This window comes from Ovis canadensis, chromosome 2 (assembly GCF_042477335.2).
Source record: "Ovis canadensis isolate MfBH-ARS-UI-01 breed Bighorn chromosome 2, ARS-UI_OviCan_v2, whole genome shotgun sequence".
Taxonomy (NCBI): domain Eukaryota; kingdom Metazoa; phylum Chordata; class Mammalia; order Artiodactyla; family Bovidae; genus Ovis; species Ovis canadensis.
The window spans coordinates 74043180-74066471 of NC_091246.1; the positions used below are offsets into that span (position 1 = coordinate 74043180).

Here is a 23292-nt window from a genome sequence, read left to right on the forward strand (position 1 = left end):
AAGAGGGTTGGACACTACTTAGCCACTCAACAGCAAATCATATAGAAAGGGTAAAGTGTTCTGCTCCATGAGATCTGTTTGGCACCAGCCTATGGGGCTTCCCTGGTGGCTCAGACGGTAAAGTGTCTGCCTGCAATGCGGGGGACCCGAGTTCGATCCCTGGGTCAGGAAGATCCCCTGGAGAAGGAAGTGGCAACCCACTCCAGTACTCTTGCCTGGAAGATTCCATAGATGGGGGAGCTTGGTGGGCTACAGTCCATGGAGTCACAAAGAGTCGGACATGATGGAGCAACTTCACTTTGACTTTCACTATGGGAGTATGAATAGCTGTCAAAGGTGGAAGCAACAGTTGGTGAGAGTTGGTGAATGGGGACAGAGAGAGAAATGGGCATAGCATACAACTGTGGCTTATAAATCTAGGTAATCAAGAAATAGAACATGGGGCAAAATCTGGATGTTGTCTATATATAATAATAAAATTCATTATCTACATTGTTAGTGAAAACAAAGCAGTTTGTCAATTTTTTTAAAGTATCTTTATTATGTACCATTCTTAATGATCAAGAAAGTTTACTGGAAATTGCTCCTTCACCAGGAAATTCAGGCCCACTTGTAAGATCCTGAAATCTCTCTCTCTAAGGATAGGACAAGCATAGACCATGTTGCTTGTTTCAGGGGCAAGAGTGAAAGTAGAAAGGGCAGAGGTAGAGGGAAGAGCAGTGTTGATAACAATTAACCAAACTAAATGGAGGAAGGGGGTTTATACTGTAATTGCAAAGAATTCTTCATTCAGTTTTTTCCCTTAAACATTATGCTATCAGTTTTAAAAACTTCAGTGTGCATGTAAATCATATGGGGATGGTGTTGAAATGTAGACTCTCAGGACCACCCCCAGATTTAACAGGCCTGTGGCAGAAACCTGGAATCTGTGTTTATTTATTTATTTATTTGAATGTAAAAATATTTTATTTATTTATTTATTTTTAATTTTAAAATCTTTAATTCTTACATGCGTTCCCAAACATGAACCCCCCTCCCACCTCCCTCCCCATAACATCTCTGTGGGTCATCCCCATGCACCAGCCCCAAGCATGTTGCACCCTGCGTCAGACATAGACTGGCGATTCAATTCTTACATGATAGTATACATGTTAGAATGCCATTCTCCCAAATCATCCCACCCTCTCCCTCTCCCTCTGAGTCCAAAAGTCCATTATACACATTGGAATCTGTGTTTAAATGACTATCCCAAGTCAACTGTGACGCAAGTGACTCTCAGAAATGCTCTGAGAAACAGGACATTGGTAATGATGAGTTTTTCACCTCTAAAGATGAACAGAGTGGTGGTGGTGGGGGGGTGTGTGTGAACAGGACATGGTGATTCTAGAGATGATCAGGTAGGTGACTACTTCTACAGCTGTGGCTTCCCACTACTTATTTCCTGTCTCAGCACTCCTCCATCCACTTCCCCCAAATCACAAAACCTGAAGAAGGTTTTGGGAGTAATGCCCCCCTGGTTGTTAAATTTTCATATGCTCCTTTGAGGTGGTAAAAATCTACTTTTTTCTTAACTCATCTTGTTTTTCTAACTCCAGAAGATATACAAACTCCATTAAGCTTAATAAATGGTATGGGAAAATATGAATGGTTGAAGGGTGGAAACAGGTGGGTGAGATGAACAAAATCAAAAACCCTCAGATTACTAATTTACTCAGATTACTAATATGTAAGTCATCAGGCAGAAAGCTCAGTACATACCTTCCATTCCCATCAACAGCTTCAGAGAAAGACAAATTCCACTCACCTCCTGCCTTCCCTGCTGATCATTATGTAGACCCTGAACACTGTTTTGGTAAAACAAATAAACAATCCCCCTGGCCCTCAGTTTTAAAAAATTATTCATGCATCATAGAGGCTGTCTAAGAGGATATTACTTATCTGCCTACTCAGTAAATTATTTGCTCCAGAAAACTCAGTGAGTTAGTGGTAGGTGGCTCTAGAGCCAGCTTTTTCCTGTGTGACAATCATGACCCCAATAGCAGGTCTTGAAAATCCTGGGTCTTGACTGTCATTTTTAGACAAATGAAACTGGTTAAATAGAAAATATCACAGGGGATTAAGTTGAAAAAACATGATTCTATTCCACCATGTGGTCTCAAAGAGATTTGAGCTAAATCTCCAAATCCATTGCAGTTTTATTAAGGCTAAAGAGAATTTCATACCCCCCGACCAGATTTTAAAGGTAGTATCATCTTGTGTATTTTTCCAAGTTAAAAAATAATAATAAAAAATATGTGATATTCTAAGAATGTGAAAGGCCTTACTTGGGAAGCAGGTGCCTAACCATGACAATGAACATCTGAATATTCATTCATTATCCCTATTTTGAATTGCCCAATGAGATGAATAAACAGGAAAGGCAAGCAATGAAGAGTCCAATTTATCAATTTAAAATTATTATAAAAAGAAAGAAAGGAGGGAGGGACGAACAGTGAGACTGCCCTAGAGAGCCAGAACGAAAGAGCAACAGAAATGCACCCAGAAGTTCGGTGGTGCTTTAAACAATCCTGGGCTCCTCAGTGTGAGTCACGTGGTTTCAGCTTGCCCTCAGCCAGTGATCCGGAGTTACCGGAGGATTTTCTCAACCCATACCTAGAATGTGCTACCCTAACCTGGATCTCAAAGAGGCAAAATAGCAGGATCCCCAGAGCATTCTTAAAAGGTGTCAGTCCTGATGGGAAGTTATTTTAATGATAAGGCAGTTATGGTTTCACTATGTCGAGGAACTTTGAGGAAGTGACAAAATCCACGTTTTAAAAATAACATTTCCTATCATACACATACACCTACTTTCTAAATAAAAAAATCAACGCCATTCGGAAGAGGAGGTATAAATGAGTAATTAGGGAAATATCGTTTCACTTTCTTTATGTTGTAGATCGAGTTATGTCAGGATGATCCGACATCTTGTAAAAAAGCTTTTATCAGAAAGGGGAAACCTCATGGCAGAATTTAGTATGGATTCTCAAGGCAAAACCAACGTCGGACATCTGTGATGATTTCCGACGTTGGTTTGTTTCTAAATACTGTTTAAAACGTCAGATAATGATTTGTTTTCATTTTTGAAACTTTTCTTTTAAAAAGCTGATTTACGGGAAGCCGAATTTAAGTTTCACTTTTGGTTTCTTTTGTCTTTTTATTCCAAGAATGGAAAAAACGCTTATTCCCCAACTCACTTGCTTGGGTCAGGATGAGAAAATCCAGTCCCGTCAGCGCTTACGGGGCGGGCCAGAAAGTGGGCGGAGAAAACCCACGGGAGCTCAATAGCTGCGGGTGGCCCTGGCAGTCCGGGGCACAGCGCCGAAGTCTCACCGCCAGCCGCGACTCTCCCGCCGGCAGGTAGGGAGCGTTCTCGCTCACTGGCCAGCGTCTTTGGCTGCCTCACTCGCTTGGCACTTTAAGACAGGACTGCCACATAGACCCTTTCTTTGGGATGGAGAGAGGAGAAGGGAAAGGGAGAGCATGTGCTGGTTTCGGTGATGTAGAGCCGATTACTTGTCTAAATTAAGAACAAGTAACAGATATAGCTTTTCTTTAGGCGGGATTTAGTTTTGCTTATCTTGTAAGTACATACATGTTTCTGCGCGTTCATGACTGTGGTCCTGAGGTGGGTAAACGGGTCTAGAGGGAAATTTCTGGGCTGGAGGTCAGGACACCTGAGTCCTAGTACACTTTGAGCCGCTCACTAGCAGTCTGATCTGGGTAAGTCCTCACACCCGCAGCATCTCCTGAGGCCCCTTCTTGCTGTAAGAGCCAGGATACCCGAACCGGAGTTCTTGGGTCTGTCTGCTCTGAGGAGTAAAGGAGTCCTGAAGGAGGGAATGAGGAGCCTGAGGAAAAAAAATGTTAAAGCATTTCTTAACACTTTGAGCCTAGCCTATATCAAAGTTGAGTTTGGATTTGTCTTATAGGGATGTCATATCAATATTACACCTTGTTTTGGGGGGCTTAATGTGGATGAGTTTCTAGCTTTCTAAAATCGCTTTCCAAAAATGTGATTTTTTTTTTTTATGGCTACATTCCATGATGCTGGATAACCAAACAAAATTAATCCCCTCATGCTGGACGTCAAGATTATTTAGAGGTTCACTCTTTTAGCCACTCACCCAGCTTCATTGCTTATAAAAGCTAGAACATTGGTGATTATTTCCTTCAGATGAACTCTTACAAGTATAACTACTAATCAAAGTCTGAATGATTTAAGAGCCTTTGATACAGATTGAAAATTGCCTTCCAGAAAGGTTGTGCCAGTTCATATTGACAGTTGCCCAGCAGTTTATTAGAACTGTGACACTTTAAAATTAATTCATAATAATAATCAACATTTTCCTCCCCGCCCCTCAGTGAAATAGAGTAGGCAGAGGTTACAGGACAATAGTTAGAGTGTGTTCTTAAACGAAGCCGCAGAAATACTGTGGAACTGAAGCCACACCTGGGAAATGTAGAATAACTCAGTGTGACTAAAGGGAGGGAGTCAGGGCACAGGATTTAGTCAGGTTTAATAGAGTTTGACAACCAAGGCTTGTGAAGAGTCGCACCCAACTAAAGAGACTGAATATGAGCACAGAGGTTTAATAGATCAACTATCTTGATCTGTTAATTGAGTAGGTTTTCCCCTTGCTTGGAGACATTTTCAAACTCTAGGAATTTTTAAAAATCAAATTGTAGTTCATATACATCAGATAAAAATCAAAGGAAACCCTGAACTAACAGGTAACATGACAGTCCTTGCTTTTAAGAAAACCTGAGTTCTTTTCCCTGACTTTCTGTCGTGTCTGCCCTACCTTGGTGAGATAGAGAAGTAGTATCAGTTCCATATTGGTATACTGGGTTCCCCCAGGGACAAACCTGCTTCCCCATCCTGAATGAACCATCACTTCTTTCCTAGTTCACATTTTCTTACTCTTTGAATGTCTCAGTTCTGGTCTGGGAATTTAGTTATACTGAGTTTCTTATCTGAAGACGATGTTAGTGTTCTTATCTTAGACCAGCTGCCCCGATGTGGGGTTTAGAGGTCAAGAAAGAAAGAAACTGAAGTCGCTCAGTCGTGTTTGTCTCCTTGCAACCCAATGGACTGTATGTAGCCCGCCAGGCTCCTCCGTCCATGGGATATTCCAGGCTAGAATACTGTAGTGGGTTGCTATTTCATACTCCAGGGGATCTTCCAGACCCAGGGATCAAACTCAGGTCTCCCGCATTGCAGGCAAACACTTTACCTTCTGAACACCAGGTAACTGTTAGAGGTCAAAGACCGTGTCTACTTACATGGTCTCTAACCTTCCCACTACTATTCCCTCGCTAACAATAGCTGTACTCCAAAGGAATGGAGCCCTGGAAGAGGAGGTATTATGAGGACTTAGGTAAATATCAGATCTAATCCCTCACCTTCCAGTAAACTTTCATTACCTCTAAAATTTTCAACCAGATTCGTCAAGAGATAGGAACTCCATCAAGGAATGGCATAAACACTGGAAAAATTAGTTGAAATCTGTGAGTGGATTTAATGTGCCTCTGTTGTATGCAATAGTTCTTTGCTTGTTTTTCTAATAATTAAATTAGAATATATATATGCATATGTGTGTGTATATATATGTAAAATAAGTGCTAGGTGAAGACACAGTATAACTGGCACCAGTTATCCACATGTGTCAAAAACTAGGAAAATGTTCTTTCTCCTTGATCAGCAGTTCTGCTTGGGGAAAATCTATCTTCAGGGCTTAGCCTGGGACCTGGTACACAGTAGGCACTTAACAAATATTTTCTGAATACACAAATACTTATGTTATTTTAAAAACTGAACACAATACTATACCTAACAACAGGGAAACTAAACATTATGGGGCCACTAAATAAGATACTTATAAATATTGTGTGGCAAAATGGAAAATATTCATCAAAATATTAAATTTAAAAAGTGGGTGTTATGTGTCTAATTGTTTTTAAAAGCTTCATAGGGGAAAATCTAGAAGGAAAATATATACTGAGATACTCACAGTGGTTGCAAGTTTTCTCAACCTTGTCATTGTTGACATTTGGGACCAGATGTATCTTTGCTGCAGGGGTGGTCATGGGCACTCTAGGATGTTTAGCAGCATCCCTGGCCTTCACTACTTTACTACTAGATAGTAGCAGATAGTGCCTCTAAAATCTTTTGATGTCTGTTGTCGTATGCTTGTGTGTTTGTTTTTGTAAGATATATTTCTTAGAGAGGAAGTGAAAGCTAAATGGCATATACATTTAAAATTTTAATGGAGATTACCAAATTGCCCTCCAAAAAAAAAGGTTATATAACTTCACATTCCTATCAGTAGTTGTTAAAGAAACCCATTTGTTCATATCCTCATAAACACTAAATATTAGGAATACTTATAGTCTTAATCAAGCAAATAAGTGAAAAATTATGTCTCATGTCTTAAACTATTATCTTTTCTTCATTGGTAAGATAGAGAATCCTTCCCTTTGTTTAGATGTCATTTGTATTTCTTATTCTCTGAACTGTATAGTAGAACCTTTGGCTCATTTTCCTGTTGGGTTGTATGTAGTTTTCTTACTGATTTTTAGAGCTATTTATATATATATGGCATAAATCTTCTGCCTTACATATGTGTAGCATTGATTAATTGATCAATTGTGATTTTTTTGTATATATACAAAGGTCACAGAGATTCTTAAGGGGGAAAACTGGCTTTCTCTTCAAAGTGTGTAAATATATGTATATCATGAGAAAATGTTAATAAGTAAACCAATTTGCTGAGCTATAGCCCAAATCTTCTCTATTTACTGAATATATGCTCCTAGAAGAAAGAGAGTGATTTTTCTTTCCTGTTCACTGCTATATCTCTAGTGCCTAAAGTATTGCCTGGCACAGAAAAAGTATTCAATTAATGTTTGCTGAATTAAAGAATTGGTAGAATTTCAAGCAGGATGACACAATGAAGAGTAGAATTGAGGCAGATACCACTGAAAAAAGGCTGTGAGTGAGTCACATCTTAGTATGAAGTGGTTGAAGCCAACTGTTTCTCCTTCTCACTCCCCCTGCTACTAGTGGAATCAGTTTATTGAGGAAATATAATATAATTTATAATTTGGAATAAGCAAAGGACAAAAGAACGGATTTTGGAAAGATGGCACCTTGACGAGAACTGGCATGGTTTGGATAATAATCTGGAAGAGTTGAATAGTTAAAGAGTAGGATGAGGGTTGGAGAAGGCAATGGCACCCCACTCCAGTACTCTTGCCTGGAAAATCCCATGGATGGAGGAGCCTGGTGGGCTGCAGTCCATGGGGTCGTTAAGAGTCAGACATGACTGAGTGACTTCACTTTCACTTTTCACTTTCATGCATTGGAGAAGGAAATGGCAACCCACTCCAGTATTCTTGCCTGGAGAATCCCAGGGACTGGGGAGCCTGGCGGGCTGCCGTCTATGGGGTCGCACAGAGTCGGACACAACTGAAGCGACTTAGCAGCAGCAGCAGCAGCAGCAGTAGCAGCAGGATGAAGGTATTCAGCTGCTAAGGGGAAAAGGCATTGAAGGGTGGGAGACATGGAAGTCAGACTCTGCTTGCTTTGAAATTTTGTATAGGGCAGGCTTGGATTTCTAGAGATGTTACACTATAGAAAAAACCCATAAGATATTTGAGAGGATTTTGGTGCAATATTTTCATCTTGGTTTTCTTTTGTGTGTACAAATTTTTTCCAGGCCTTGTAATTAAATTTTTAAAGTCTCATCATAGTATCTTTTTTTTTTTCACTTAGATTTATATGACTATGGGATATTATGTGAAGGTATTGAACTTCTAAATTCCCTGCTGCATTTTAACACTTACGAATCAGTCATTGTTTGGTTATCAGTAGACAGTTTCAATTAGAACTGCCAAGTCCCATAATGTCTGGGTATTCAATTATTGAATAAAGGAGTTTCCTTTTTTCTGTTTTCCATAATTAGGTCATTCCAGAAAGATGAGGATATATAGTGTCTTAACATTCATGGCTTACTGTTGTTTGCTGAAAGGTAAGATGCAAAATCCTTTCATTAGGTTCTATATTTTAAATATTTTAACTATAAGATCAAAAGTGAAATAATGGATATAATTTTTATATAGAGGACTTTTTATTCTTCCTTCATTATAGTTGATAAACATATTTCATAAGCCTATTTCACTGGACAAAGATATAAGGAGTATGGACATACTGAAAGAAACAAAATTAACCCATATCCATCACTCGTTGTGTGCATGCTAAGTCGCTTCAGTCATGTCTGATTCTTTGCAACACCATGGACTGTAGCCCGCCAAGTTCCTCTGTCCATGGAGATTCTCCAGGCAAGAATACTGGAGTGGATTTCCAGGTCCTCCTCCAGGGGATTTTCCCAACCCAGGAATTGAACTTGTATCTCTTACATCTCCTGCATTTGCAGGCAGGTTCTTTACTACTAGTGCCACCTGGGAAGCCCATCTATTACTCATTATCCATTATCTATTTCCCAAGAATAATTACTGAAAATATCTGGGGAAATGGCCTATGTGTATACTTTTACATATTTGTTTTAAATAAGGACAGGATCATTCTATCCACCTTGCTCTAAGACCTGTTTTTATCCAATAAGTATATTCTAAGGAAGAATTGTAGCATACATGAAATGTCAGGGTAACACAGTACCTGTATCAGCCTGAGATGCTCCCTAAATCTCTATGCTCATCTGGCCAGACAACTGATCAAGAGTTTGGGGCAATAAGTAGAAAGATCCATTGGGGTCTATGATTTAGACTATGTAAAAGGCAAATAAGTTTCCAGTCAAAGGACATTCTGGGCATGTCCACATGAAACAAAGTCTTCCTGGTTATAAGTACCCCTTTACCATGTACTAGTTCTACAGTAGTGTATGTTGATGAATTTTGGGACAACTTGTTTAGATAATTTTATTATTCTAACTTGGGAGTGAGATATGTCTCAGGCTCACTGGATAAAATAAATATTTCAGGGAAGTCCGTAAGTGTAATTATCATGTAAGTGACCAGATAAAGCTTCTGTAAATCCTGGACTCATTCTATAAATTTTTTGAGGAATTTTCCATCTTCTAAAGATTGGTTATCTTTCTTTTCAGCATTTACTATCACAGTTCCCAAGGACCTGTATGTGGTAGAATATGGCAGCAATGTGACGTTGGAATGCAGATTTCCAGTAGACCAACAATTAAACCTGCTTGTGTTAGTTGTTTACTGGGAAATGGAGGATAAGAAAATTATTCAGTTTGTGAATGGGAAGGAAGACCTGAACGTTCAGCACAGTAGCTACCATGGGAGGGCCCAGCTGTTGAAGGACCAGCTCTCCTTGGGAAAGGCTGCACTTCAGATAACAGATGTGAAATTGCAGGATGCAGGGGTTTACTGTTGCTTGATCAGCTATGGCGGTGCCGACTACAAGCGGATTACTTTGAAAGTCAATGGTAAGATTTATTGTAGATAATAAGGCACAACCTTTGTTAAAACCATATCTCAGTGTTGAACTTTTCGTTCTTGGAAGTCCAGCTTCACTTTCCACAGCAGCAGTCTGTTATTCATTCATTTGCACACTCATCCAATGAGTGTTGCTTGAGCACATCCTATTTGATAGTCCCCAGAGATCTAGAGCCAAACATGACAGTCATGTTTCTCAGTACATTCAGTTTTCCTAAAAATTTCTAATCTTCACTTTTTTATTATTATAAAAGTAATATGTATACACATACTTGCAAATAATTCACATACTATTGAAAAGGATACAATGAACTACAAAAATGTCTCTCTGCCCTTCGCCACTATATCTTCCATGGCATGCAAAGGTAATAATCACTATTTGTATGCTCCTCCAGGAATTTTTAAATTTAGTACCTATTTCTCAGTTTTATGAGGTCTGCCTGCATTTTCCTTCCTTGGAAACTCTCTATGTCAAATGTAAATACATATATTAAAAACAAATCCCATTGTAAAGTTCACATTCAAAAAGACTTGAAGTCAATCTATGAAGGCAAAAAATAATCAAGTCAAGTATTGAATAAATGAAGAATGTATGAACTGTGCTTACTGGGCACACTTTCGTCTTCAAAATCCGTGCCAATATTATGTTGGAGCCTTGAAGAGGAACTGTGAGTGTCCAATTCCTAGGTACTGACCTATAAATATGATATCTGGCCACCTGGGTTCAAAATTTGGGGTTGCTTCTAGCTAAATACGGAGAAGGAAATGGCAACCCACTCCAGTACTCTTGCCTGGAAAATCCCATGGACCGAAGAGCCTGGTAGGACACGACTGAGCGACTTCACTTTCATTTTTTACTTTCATGCATTAGAGAAGGCAATGGCAGCCCACTCCAGTGTTCTTGCCTGGAGAATCCCAGGGACGGTGGAGCCTGGTGGGCTGCCGTCTATGGGGTCGCACAGAGTCGGACACGACTGAAGCGACTTAGCAGCAGCAGCTAGCTAAATAAAGGAAAACACCTTAGCTGACCACCTCTGCTTTCACTGTTAAGATCCACAAAATTGAGAGCTGAAAGAATCCCAGACGAGAGCAGCTAGTCCAAACACCCAAAGAAATCTCCACAAAGAATCTTCTATTCACATGCTTACTGCGATGATACTCTTGTCATTTGGACCTCCTTTCCATAGCCTTTTGTAATTTCTTTCAGATACTGAGTTGGAATCTGCCATCTATAGTCACAGTTTTGAGAGTATCTGCTTGCTTCTTTTTTTCACATGGTGACCTTTTAATATGTGACTAGAGTTAGTATTCCTTGGAGTTTCTATTCCTGACCTAAGCATCAATCCGAAAATCTGTAATATGAGTAAGAAAAGTTTTACATTTATCATAAAAGAGTAACTAATCATTATACACTCAAAATAAAATTTATATAGGAATGTGTCTTATTTCATGGTGTATCACTGGGCCTCTGAATTTGGCTCAGTTAATGCTACTGTTATCAAAATCTCACTTGTCTTATGAAATAGATTTAATTTAATTGTATCTTACTATATGTTTCTCCAGAGCAGATATTTATAAAAATAAGCTGATGGGATCCCAGGTTGAGATTTTTAACTTTTCTTCAGTCTATCAGCAGTTATCAGGCATACTATATTTCAAGGTATTAAAGAAATGATCAAGACTTAGCTCTATGAACAGCCAGCATTGTTAGATCTTGGGTGGGTAGGAAGAGTATCAGCCTGGCATAAGTAGATTAGAAGGAAGTACAGAGTATAAGCTTCTGCTTCCATAAGAAGAGTCATCAGCCTGTAGGGAGTATGCAGAGAGTGGGAAAGCGGTCCCTGTTGTAAAGTTGTTCTTCCAGTTTTTCTGGGCTCTGTAATGTCCCTTGTGGATTTGTGATTTTCTTTGCTGTAGTTTAAAACAGTAGAAAACTTTTCAGCATTGATGGTTTTTCCAAGGTGGGGTCCTTGATGGAGCAAAACGGATGACCAGCCAGATTTGAGGATGTGATTTGTTTGACCATTCCATTTCATATTGTAAATTACTAAATTGGCATCCTAGTCCCAGAACATCTCATTGTCATTTGCACACAGTGGTCTTGGAGGTTACGTTGAGCTGCACTGAAAGCAAGCCAGACACCAGGCTTTCATTGCACTGAACCAATGCTGGTTTACATGAGCTTTACAACTCAGGGAAGTATAACTCCTGAGTCATCTCCATATGCAAATAATTTCATGAGTAAAGCTGTCGAGCTTCTCTTCCCATCACTGCAAACATGTGGTCTCACAGCTTCCCCCCAGGGAGTTCAGTCACCATGGGATTTTAAAGGTGAAGCATTTCAAAACTAAAATTTGAGTTTAGTTTTAGATTAACTCAATTATTATTATCACTTTGGTGTTATTGCACCTTTCATTTTTGTTTAAATACCAGATTCTCAGACATTTGACTTTTCAGTTGAAAATGTTATTTTTTACTTAAACACTGAACCCTGTAGCCATGAAAATGAAGTGCCCATTTATACTTTCAAGAACTTAAATAGGACTAGGCAACTGAAAGAACAAAGTATGTGTAGTTATCCTGATAAAGCTAATTGTTTGTATGGACCAAGGATTAACTGCTTTACCACCCCCAGCTCTCCCCCAAATTCACCAACCAGTCTTGTTAAAGTTTTTTCTGTAGCATTTGACCCCATATCGTGTAACATATCATATAAATATACCTATATATTTTGTTACTATCTCTCTTCTTCTTCTAGAACGTACAGTCCACAAAGACAGAGACTTTGGTCTGTTATATTTATTGCTGTTTTCCTAGGACTTGGCATATAAGAGTAGTAGTAAGACAGGAACACATAAAAATTTTTTCTTGAATGAATGAATGATGTATTTCCTCAAATAGGATAAATCTAAAATTTTGGAAACTTGAACATGTTTGGATATATGAAAATTTATTTGCAAGGCTGTTCGTCAGGAGCTGTCAGTACTTTCTAAAGAATACCACGTGAGTGCACTTTGGTAGCAGTAAGAAGAGGAAGAGCAACTCTAGCAGTAATTCTGTAGTACTTAAGGGCCAGGCCCCACTCTAAGCACTTTGCCTGTATTACCACATTTAATCCTCAAATGACTCCATGGAGTCAGAGCTTATCATGTTAAAAATGCACATTTTTCACATTTTACTAGCTCTGAAATCTGAGTGTATCTTTCAGTAGGTAACATCTTAGAGTCAGTGACATGTGGTATTACTCTCCTCATTTCATTGATGAGGAAACTGAGATCCAAAGAAATGTAAGTAATTTGCCAAGTTCATTCAACTATTAAGTGATGAAGCCAGGTTCTAAACTCAAGCAGTTTGGCTCTGAGGTCTGCCTTTAACAGCCAGGTTTTATTTTCTGTGTTTTTACCTCCAAAGTGTGTATTGAGCTATATTAATATATTGACTTAAAACTACTGTTAACTTTTCATGGTCTGGATTAGCACATGTGTACTCCAGATCTAGTAGACCACTCATCTGCAAATGTTTTTGATTAACTATCCCATCAGGAAAGCATGTTAAACTAATATATTTATGTGTGTGTGTGTTTATAAAGAATATATTTGTGCTAGTATATAGGTTATGTCATAAGAAATTGACAATTTTAAAGGCAAAAGAAATTGAACACCAATTTCATATGGTTCATATGAAAATACATTGGACAATCTATAAATATAAAAAATAATTTTAAAAAGATGACATGAGAATTTAATAAACATTATTTTCAATGTCTTACTAATTATGATGCTTCACTATCATCAGCTAATTTCAAAGCAGAGTGTATCTCAGGTGAAATTCATCTATACCCAAAGTGGATGGTCTTGACAATCTTGAAGTTTTTTTTTTTTTAACCAATGCCTTGTCCTGTAGAGTTAGGTACTTGTTTTACTTCATAAAGTTGTGGTAAGAAGTATCACTCCTGCCATTTCCTTTTGGTTTTAGCTTAAATTACTGGTAATATCTTCAATGCTCATCTTCTTTGTGGGAAACCTTTTTATTAGTTTTTCATTTTGTAAGCAGGTTAGTTTAGTTAAAATTAGATAAGAGAACCTGAATATCTGTAATAATCTCAAACAAGTCACTGTCCTCCCTTTGGTGTTAAAAAATTCCTCTATCCCTTTAAGACCCTCATGAGGTGCATGAAGTGAGGGGCAGTGTCAGTCAGTAAAATTTGTTAAGCTTAGATTATTTCTTAATTGTTATGATAAAAATACATATGAATGTAAGTTCTAATATTTTCTTCTTATACCATTAGTGGTAACACTAAACTATTAGGAGTAAAAATTATGCCAACAGAATAATAACATATTAACATAGTTATAATGAATAAACATGAAATAAAGCTCTTAAGCGATATAAGTGCACTAATCTACTAAAATATTCAGTACATTGGATATCTTAATCCTAAAAGCATCCCAAATTAGTGATCTAAAATTTAATCGAAGTTAAATGATTTATTAAAATAACCAGCTAAAAAGTTTAAAAAATAAGTATCATAATAGTATTCTAGATGAAATCCTAGAACAGCAAAAGGACAGTAGGGAAAATCTAGTGAAATGGAACAAAGTGTAAGATTTAGTTAACAGTATTGTTCTAGTGTTGGCTCCTTAGTTAGGACAAAAGTACCATGGTAATGTAAGGTGGTGACAGTAGGGGAAACTGGGGAAGAGGTACACGGGTACCCTATACTATCTTTGCAACTTTTCTGTAAATCTAAAACTATTCTAAAATCCTATAAATGCACTTAAACTTTTAAAAGTACCATTCAGGAACATGTATCAAGTTTTACAATGATGTAATACTATTTTCATTCCTAATTTCTGATCATACACCTAATGTTGAAAAAGTGAATGTCATATCAAAATGAAATTTTCTGTTTATTAAATAAAATGTAAGAAAACAGTGCTGAACAGCTGGAGAGGTTTGTATTTATGAAGACATCTTTACAAACAAAGGGAAAATGTCCAGGAATAAATTTAAGAATTTGGTCCTTTATAAAAACTATAAAACTTTACTGAGAAACATATAAAGACTTGAACAAATGAACAGACATGTTTTATATTTGGATAGAAAGACTCCTGGTTTAAAGTTGAACGTTCTCTTTTAAAACAATCTGTACATTTACTTTGACCTCAATAAAAATAGCAATATACTTTTTATAGCAAGATAGGTATTCCTTTAAGCCCAAACTTGGCCCAGGTATGAGTAGAAGAGTTAAGGCCAAACTACCAGACATTCCCCACTGCTGAGACATCTGAGCTTTAAGATTATTTCTTTGAGAACAGCCTGGATAGGTATTCTATCTAAAGTTGACAAGACCAAAAAGCCACATGTCTAGTTCTATGTTAAATGAAAGCCATGCCTTCTTTTTGTTCATGACCTAGCTCCATACCGCAAAATCTACCCCACAGTTTCTGTGGATCCAGTCACCTCTGAACATGAACTAACGTGTCAGGCTGAGGGTTACCCTGAAGCTGATGTCATCTGGACAAGTAGCGATCACCAAGTCCTGAGTGGCAAAACCAGCATCACCCATTCTAAGAGGGAGGAAAAGCTTTTCAATGTGACCAGCACACTGAGAATCAACACAACAGCTGACAAAATTTTCTACTGCACTTTTCGGAGATTAGGTCATGAGGAAAACAACACAGCTGAGTTGGTCATCCCAGGTAATATTTTGAACATCTCAATTAAAATGTGCCTAGTATTGTCTCTTGGTATGTAGCCTGATGCCTGCTCATCATAAACTTTCATTGTTTGTTGAATGAATGAATGAATGAATAAACTATATTTATATGAATGAACTACATTTACAAAATGCATTCTTCTTCCTCACCTCCATTCATCTGAGTCATATTTCTACTTAGTAAACATAAGGACTGATGCTAAAGCTGAAACTCCAGTACTTTGGCCACCTCATGCAAAGAGTTGACTCACTGGAGAAGACTCTGATGCTGGGAGGGATTGGGGGCAGGAGGAGAAGGGGATGACAGAGGATGAGATGGCTGGATGGCATCACCAACTCGATGGACATGAGTTTGAGTAAACTCCGGGAGTTGGTGATGTACAGGGAGGCCTGGCGTGCTGCGATTCATGGGGTCGCAAAGAGTCGGACACGACTGAGCGACTGAACTGAACTGAAACATTAAGCAAGCATTTATTCAATATGCTGTACGTTCCAGGCATTAGAAGCTCATAGAAAAGTAAAAAACAGTTAACACTCTGCAGGAAATGGATAATAAAATAGGCAATCTCATTTCATGTTAGAAATGCTCTTGTGGCTAGGGGGATCCGGAGGAGCACCTGAGACGAAGACAACTCAGGCCATGTTTTAGGAATCCAGATCTGAGTGCGTCACAGCCGTTTCCTTCTTTCCAGAGTTTCTGTGGCAGGAAACAAGTAGGATGTACTTTTCTACCTTATTCCAGATGGGAGAGTGCCTTCCTGCCCATTCTGTCTCCTCCAAGGTAGTCTTCTTAGTGCATAAATCAATGTTCCCCTGGGCAAGCGACTTGATTTCTTCTGTGCTTTTCACTTTTCTTACATAGTTATAACCTATTGGGCAACAGTATCCTGGAAATACATGGGCTACAATGCATGAAAATGATTTGAGACTCTTGTTTGCACAGAATCAGCTATGTTTTTTATCTCACTTTCCTACAGAAGTGGGTAAGGCAGGATTTAATCTAGTGAGAGGCTCAGACCTTTAGAGAAGGTGAGCCTTGAGAGCATGATGTTAATATAAACCCAGAGGTCTTCTCAGAGGCACTTCTCACCACACTCTCCTCACCCCCACTAGATATTGACAGTAAAGCTCTGATACTTCAGAGAAAACAACCCCAAAATTGAATAGGATAGGTGAACAATAGGAAAAGACAATCCAGGGTAGCCCTAAGAACAAAAAGAACAAAAGCAGTTTAGAAAATTAAAGAGTCACTTTGGGAGGAGCTGCATTAGTATTTCCCTGCCATTTAAAAGCTGTTTTATAACAACTTACTTGTTGGAAGACCTAGAGTTAACTCACCCAACTGTTTGAAATATGTGTTCTCACCTGTCACCTGGGGGTTTTTTCTTTAATGCTTGGCACGCCTAATTCATAAAGTTATTACCAGACTTTGTAAACTGACAGCTACTGGAGAAAGACTGACTATGATTGTGGCTTTAAAACTTGAACTAGGTAATCATGAAGCATAGCTAATGGTGGGAGGTGGGAGTTCGTCTCTGAGCAGCGTGTGCCATAAGACTGCTTTTCTTCCTGCAGGGGGCTGGAGATAGATTAGTGAAAAGTACCAGTGATTAGATGTCCCAAGGTGTTCAAACGGTGGAGAAAAAAAAAAGCAAACCGTGATCTACAATCATGGCCACAGATGTGGGGAAGAAGGAGCTCTTTTGGGAGTGCCAATTAGCCATCACATTGCATCTTTGCCATGTGCAGTAGGCTGCTAGCTTTTATATTAAGGAATGCAAGAAGTGAAATAATCAAGGCTATCATAGAATACTGAGCTGCCACTCCCTATGAAAAGCATTTTATTAACATTTAGCCTCACAAAAATTTCAGTATCATTTCCATTTTGTAGACTGGTTAAATGATTTGCCAGAGAACTCAAAGCTAGTGAGTAGCAGCAAAACTTAACCCCAGGTTCACCTGTCCAACACCTGGGCTGCTTCCAGTTTTCCATGTTGCCCCCATTTTCATATCTGAGGTATTTCACCATTCTAGCCACTCACTGGAAAGGAACTTTTGGTACTTAAGAAAGTGCTAACCTAAGTTAAACTTCAAAGATGATTATTCTCTTGGTCCCTCCCAAAGAAAATTTTATCTTTAGTCAGTTTCATTTTATTTTGTTTTTCAGAACCATATCCAGATCCAGCAAAAACGAGGAATCACTTGGTGATTCTGGGAGCTCTCTTCTTGTTCCTGCATGTAACCCTGGCAGTCATCTTCTGTCTGAAAAGAAATGGTATCTCCTTTATTGTGACAGTCTCTGGTGGGGTTGTGGAAAAATGTATGAGAGTGCTGCTGTTGTCACAGTGGCACTTGCCGGGCAGAGCCAGGGATGGTACATCTCCTGTAATGTGCAGGACAGTCCCATGTATCAGAAAACTATTCTACCCCAAATGCTAGGGGTGCCCCTAACAGGAAACAGTGATTTATAAGATGCCTTTCTATTAGCCTTCCCTGCCAGGGCCAACTTTCAATTATGCAAAGTATATTTTTAGCTACTGTTCTGTAGCATCATTTGAATTGGAGGGTGGCAGTAAACACTTGTAGTAACATTTCTAAGGGGTTGAGAGTTGGATCATGGCTGCAGGCAAACCTGACTTGCCTCTGCAAGGTAGCACAAAGATACTCCACTGTTTCACAGCAGTTATAGTGAAGCTGTGCAGGATTGCAGGGTGAAGATCAGGAGAAAAAGGGTGTGCATGGAGGTTGAAGAAGACCAAGTGTTAAATAGTTTCTTTCTATCATGCAAATAACCACAGACTTACAGGAAAGAAAGAGTTAAAATGCCTGTTGGTTTCAGTTGAATTTGTCTTGAGTTAGTTACACTGCTATATTGAGCTGGCTTCTGGGAGCTTTAAATAATAAAAATAGTTCCTTACGTAGAACAGGGGTACTTTTACCACAGAGCAGTTTGCTGAAGGTATTATATAGTTTTCAAAATAATTTTAATGTGTATATTTCTCTATTTACCCAAGAGGACAATTAAAATTCAGGAAAATGTGTCTATTCAAATAATTTCCTTTCATTTTAAGATGATTCAGAGTAAACGTTTCCCCAATACTTTGAGAAGTATACCAAAGGATCCGATGATGATCTGTGTATAGAGTTATCTGATGGCAAATAGGGAAGTGGAAAATGGAAGGGAATTCCGATAGTTGTTGAGAAATTCCCTACAACCCCTTAAGAGGTGGGTGGATCTGGGAAAGTGGTGTAATTGAGGGAGTGGAGGTCAGCTTCTTTTAATGAACAGAGAACTGAGACAGCCAGACTAGTTTCAGTGATAGGAAGATCCTGAGGTGGTGTTGATTTGTCCAAGGAAGTGGCTGTGACCACAACTCGCATTTCCATGTGAAAAATCATTAACTGGCATTAGAAAGGGCTAGAAAACTAAAGTATAATAAAGGGTCTCAGGATATGGTACATCTGTGGGGGAAGAATAAAAAATAAAAGTATATACCCCTGCAGAAAATTTAGAAACAAAAGTATGTGTTCTAAACTGTTGGGACCCCTGGGAAAAGGAAGTCTCCCAGATTTCCTAAGGGATTAGAAATATTTCATAGGAACATTGGATTTAAACTTGGGTCACTGTGTGGGATGTATAGTTGTATTACATGAAAATAAAAATAACTTTTTTCTTCAAGTGAGAAAGATGGATGTAGAAAAATGTGGCACCCAAGATATGAATTCAAAGCAACAAAATGGTAAGAATTTTAGCAGGGATTGGAAGTTGAAGAAAGGAAACAAAAAGTTAAAGAACAAGGGGAAAGCTATCATTATAATCTCCCCTTATTTTACTGAGTGCTGAGTGTTGGAACTACTAGCTCCTATTTGTTTCACGACTCTGATATAAGAATGGTTCCCACAGTCTGAGATTTAGGGATAGCAGAGGGGAGTAGAGGGATGGCCCTTTGGGGAGATGGGAGAAGGAGGCAGCTTCTCTCAGCTAGGTCCTTTGCTTTGCATCCTAACATCTCCCTGCATTAGGGGACCAAGTTGATTTATGTGGATGGGTGATAGATGAATGGATGGGTAGATAGATAAAACTTTTATATTGGGCACTGTGTGTACTGCTTCATGTACAATACCTCAATCTTCTCCCTCCGCAATATCAAAGAAGATTTATTTTTTTATTATCCCAGGATAACTAGATTATCCTGTTTTATAGTGGAGAAAGCAAAGAATCAAGAAGATAATATGAATTGCTCAAGAACACAAGTCTTGACAAAAATCAGGCTTTGGAGCCTGCTAACCTGACCATGGAACCTAACTCTTAACCTGTTCACTTAAATCTGTTTCACCACAAATGTCTACATTTGTAGAAGTCCAGTAAGACCTCACCCAATCAAGATCATTGAACTAAGAAGAAAACTATATAAAGGTTTCTGATTCTTCTTACGTAATTCGAAACCAAACTTCACAATAAGCCCAGGTTTAAGGTTAGTCTAATTACCCTAGACAAGCTCAGGCATATTTCATTATGTAGTCCATAACACTCATTTGTGTTGTAAAGCTAATTAGTGAGTGTTGTTTGGAGCTTCTTAGAGTGACAGACCATCCCAGTTTGCCAAGAGGTAAGGGTTTTCTCAGAGCATGAGTCTTTCAGTTTCATAACCAGGACAGTTCCTGGCAAACATGGTAGATGGTTACAGTCTATCATGTAAAGGGAATTGGGCATAAATATAATGTTTCTTTGTCTTGTTGAAAGCTTATTATATCCTCTAGCAAATATATCTTATGTTTCTCATTTTCACTCTTCAGCTACACATTTTGAGGAGACGTAATCCAGTGTTGCAACTTCTGATCTTAAAACAGGGATTCTCAGCCTGTGGTTTGGGTTTATCAGACCAGAGATCTGCAGTGGGCCAGGGGGCTGCAGATGATGTAGAACTTAGAAAGCCCACGCTCTGGAAACAGAAGCTGAGAAAGAAGAATACAGAGGAAGAAGGAATAAAGGTACCGTGGAAGGAAACACTGGTACTTCCAAACGGTGAAAGACTCATCAATACATGTGAAAAGGAGAAAGGACACTTCTAAATGATGAACCTCCATGCACATTATCCGTCACTCATCTTAGGAAAACAGGTTGAGATTCCCTGATTTAACGGTCAGTTCCTACAGAAGTGCCCTTTGCCTTTACTCAGTGTCTTGATTTGTCTTCTGGTTGATTGAGCATCCCAGTGTTGCCACAGTATTTGAATATGATTTATTTTTATTTATTTTGAGTCTGTGGGGTCTTGTCATGTGAATGTGGCTATGAGTGATTTCTGTTGAAGATATGCTGTAGTAGAAATTAACACTTTGTCACCAGACCAAATTTACTGCTCAATGACTTGTGCGTGTCAAGTAAAATGTAGTATTTGTAAAGTACTTGATATCCTCTATAACTGTCAGTACTTAAGAATCATAGAGAACAAACCATTAGTTTGTATAAGATATTTTTAATGCCTTGTTTAACCCACTGATACTTCAATTGACTTGGATAATCTTATCCTCAGACCTCAAAATAAGATGTTACCAAAATATCTCTTACATTTAAATATCAGCTTTACAACTATGTGTGCACATAATCTCATTTCATCCCTGTAGCAACTGTGTTGTGGTAAGCACTATTATTCTACCTGTTTCACAGCTGAGGGAGCGGAGGTACAGAAACTTGACCAAGGCAATACATAGCAGACGTCAGATTTCCAAAGCTGTCACCCTTCGTCCTTTTATTTATTTATTTATTTAAGTTGAGGTATATAGTTGATTTACAGTGTTGTGCCAATCTCTGCTCTTAAGCAAAATAACTCCGTTTTATATATATATATATGTTCTTTTTTAATTATTAAAGAATTAATGCTAATGCTAAGTCACTTTAGTCGTGTCCAACTCTGTGTGACCCCATAGACGGCAGCCCACCAGGCTCCCCTGTCCCTGGAATTCTCCAGGCAAGAACACTGGAGTGGGTTGCCATTTCCTTCTCCATTAAAGAATTAATAAAAACACTTTTTTAACCTTCTGTCCTTTTAGAATATAATTTACAGCTATGCTTTACTTTAAGACATGTTCATTCAGCGAACATTTAGGAAGTGCCCTAGCGTGTCAATCACTGTGCCAGGCAGAGTCTACAGATATGAGCAAGATAAGGAAACTTCCCTCTAGGAGCTCATAGCATAATAAGGACATCAGTAGAAAATGTACTGCTACAATATGGTCCATTATAGCACAAGGTATAAGAGGAGAAAAATGTTGTGAGGAGGAAAGTTTAGAAAGCTTCCAAAGGAGGGGATTCTCTAGGTAGCCAGCCAGTGTGTTCCTGGACAGTTGAAAAGCGTAAATATTTTAAAAATAAAAGTGATTTCAGTTTATGAGATGTCAGTATTCTTTAAAACCATGGAAAATGGCTCTGGAAATCCTTTTCTATCACTGTATTTACCCCTGATTTGTTTGCCTTTGCCATGAAATTTGATGCTTATTTATATAGGGCCTGGTATTGTTAATAGCAGTTTTCTTTTTTATTTAAATGCAACTGAATTTTGAATTTATACTTTTTCATGATTCGAAATTCAAAAAGTCCTAAAGGAGACATTAAAAAGTCTCCATTCCATCCTCCTACTCATCTAGTTTCCCTTTCCAGAAGCAACCACTGATCTTTTGTTCATTTGTCTTCTAAAGATATTCTGTGAATATATGTGGAAATACTTGTAAAATGTTACATATTTTTTATTTTTGCTCTTTTCCACATAAGTGGTAATGCATTATGTGTCTGCTGTGCACTTTGCTATTTTTATTTAATATACTATTTCTTATGTAGTAGATAGAAGAAACGTGAAGTTCCCAGAGGCTGGGCACTGTCTTGTTTGTTCTAGGTCATCTTTTCCATAGCCTCTTAGTTTCTTTCAGAAGATGTGTGTGCATGCTAAGTCACCAGTCGTGTCCCTGTGCAACCCTATGGACTGTAGCCTGCCAGGCTTCTCTGTCCATGGAATGCTCCAGGCGAGAATACTGGAGTGAGTTGCCCTGCTCTTCTCCAGGGGATCTCCCCATCCCAAGGATCAAATCCACGTTTGATCTTCTGGAAGACATAAAAGAAGTGGGTTCGATCCCTAGGTTCGACAGAGAAGCCGAACCTAGACTTGGACAGAGAAGTCTAGGACAGAGAAGCCTGGCAGGCTACAGTCCCAGGGTGGTACATACCAAATAGTCACTACATTTAGACAACCAGCCTTTGTCGAGTACTTGCTCTATGACTGTGTCTGGATTTGGTTTATTTTGTGTTTCTCGAAGAGAGAATGTGTTTCTCACAATGGATTTTCCAGAATGTACCATGTCAACCTGGCCTTAAAGGATGACTTTATTGCTAAGTCTGTTTGACAGAATCACGTCTGGAACTTGGTTTGTTTTTTTTTTCGTTTTGTTTTCTCTTGAGTATAAACTTGACTTTGATGTTGCACTTGCAAAATGTGTTCTTTTTGAAATTCCAGTCAAGAACCTTGACCCTAGATCCTCATTTGTGCCAGAAAAGGCTTATGAGGCCTGTGAGCTGTCTGAACCCTTGAGTCCAACCAGTTCTTACCACTACACAGGTCTCCTAAGATATTGCTTTCCAAAGGTTCAGATGCCCTCTAAGGAGATCCCAGAATATTTCTTCCCTCCTCACTTACCTGGATCAGTGACAAGGAAAATATTCTTTGCTTTGCCATATATCAAGGCTGAAGAAACAGAATCTCCGACAGAAATTTTCCTGTTATCTTTTTATACATGTTCATTTGCACAATATCCCTTGTTTGGGTGACAGTATCCTTTGTTTTGTGTGAAGTACAAGCAAGAATTTTGGTTCAGCAAGTTGTGAAGTCTGTTTACTCCATTCCTAAATCTTAATGCCTTTTTGTGGTGTTGGATTTGTAAGGCACTTTATTCCTTTGTCTTGTGTTTCATTGTAAATGATATAGGCAGAGACGATATCTAATTCTGTATTTGTCATTGTTTACACATGCATTAATTTAATAAAATGTTCTTATTTATTTTGTTCCTCA

General features: G+C 38.5%; 1 protein-coding gene across 1 annotated transcript; it reads left to right on the forward strand.

Moving 5' to 3' along the window:
* The first annotated feature begins 3174 nt into the window (after positions 1 to 3174).
* Positions 3175 to 23292, forward strand: CD274 (CD274 molecule). The gene is made up of 8 exons (XM_069576513.1): positions 3175 to 3399; positions 8007 to 8072; positions 9165 to 9506; positions 14934 to 15218; positions 17403 to 17510; positions 18916 to 18975; positions 20033 to 22174; positions 22429 to 23292. Exons 2-7 carry the CDS (start codon positions 8021 to 8023, stop codon positions 20053 to 20055), a joined length of 870 nt encoding a protein of 289 aa, XP_069432614.1. The 5' UTR covers positions 3175 to 3399; positions 8007 to 8020; the 3' UTR covers positions 20056 to 22174; positions 22429 to 23292.

What these genes read in the sequence shown, in the direction of transcription:
- CD274 (XM_069576513.1), top strand. Translation starts at nt 8,021, where the DNA reads ATGAGGATATATAGTGTCTTAACATTCATGGCTTACTGTTGTTTGCTG. An exon ending in GATTACTTTGAAAGTCAATG is followed by an intron (nt 9,507 to 14,933) that starts GTAAGATTTATT and finishes TTCATGACCTAG; the next exon opens with CTCCATACCGCAAAATCTAC. An exon ending in CTTCTGTCTGAAAAGAAATG is followed by an intron (nt 17,511 to 18,915) that starts GTATCTCCTTTA and finishes TTTTTCTTCAAG; the next exon opens with TGAGAAAGATGGATGTAGAA.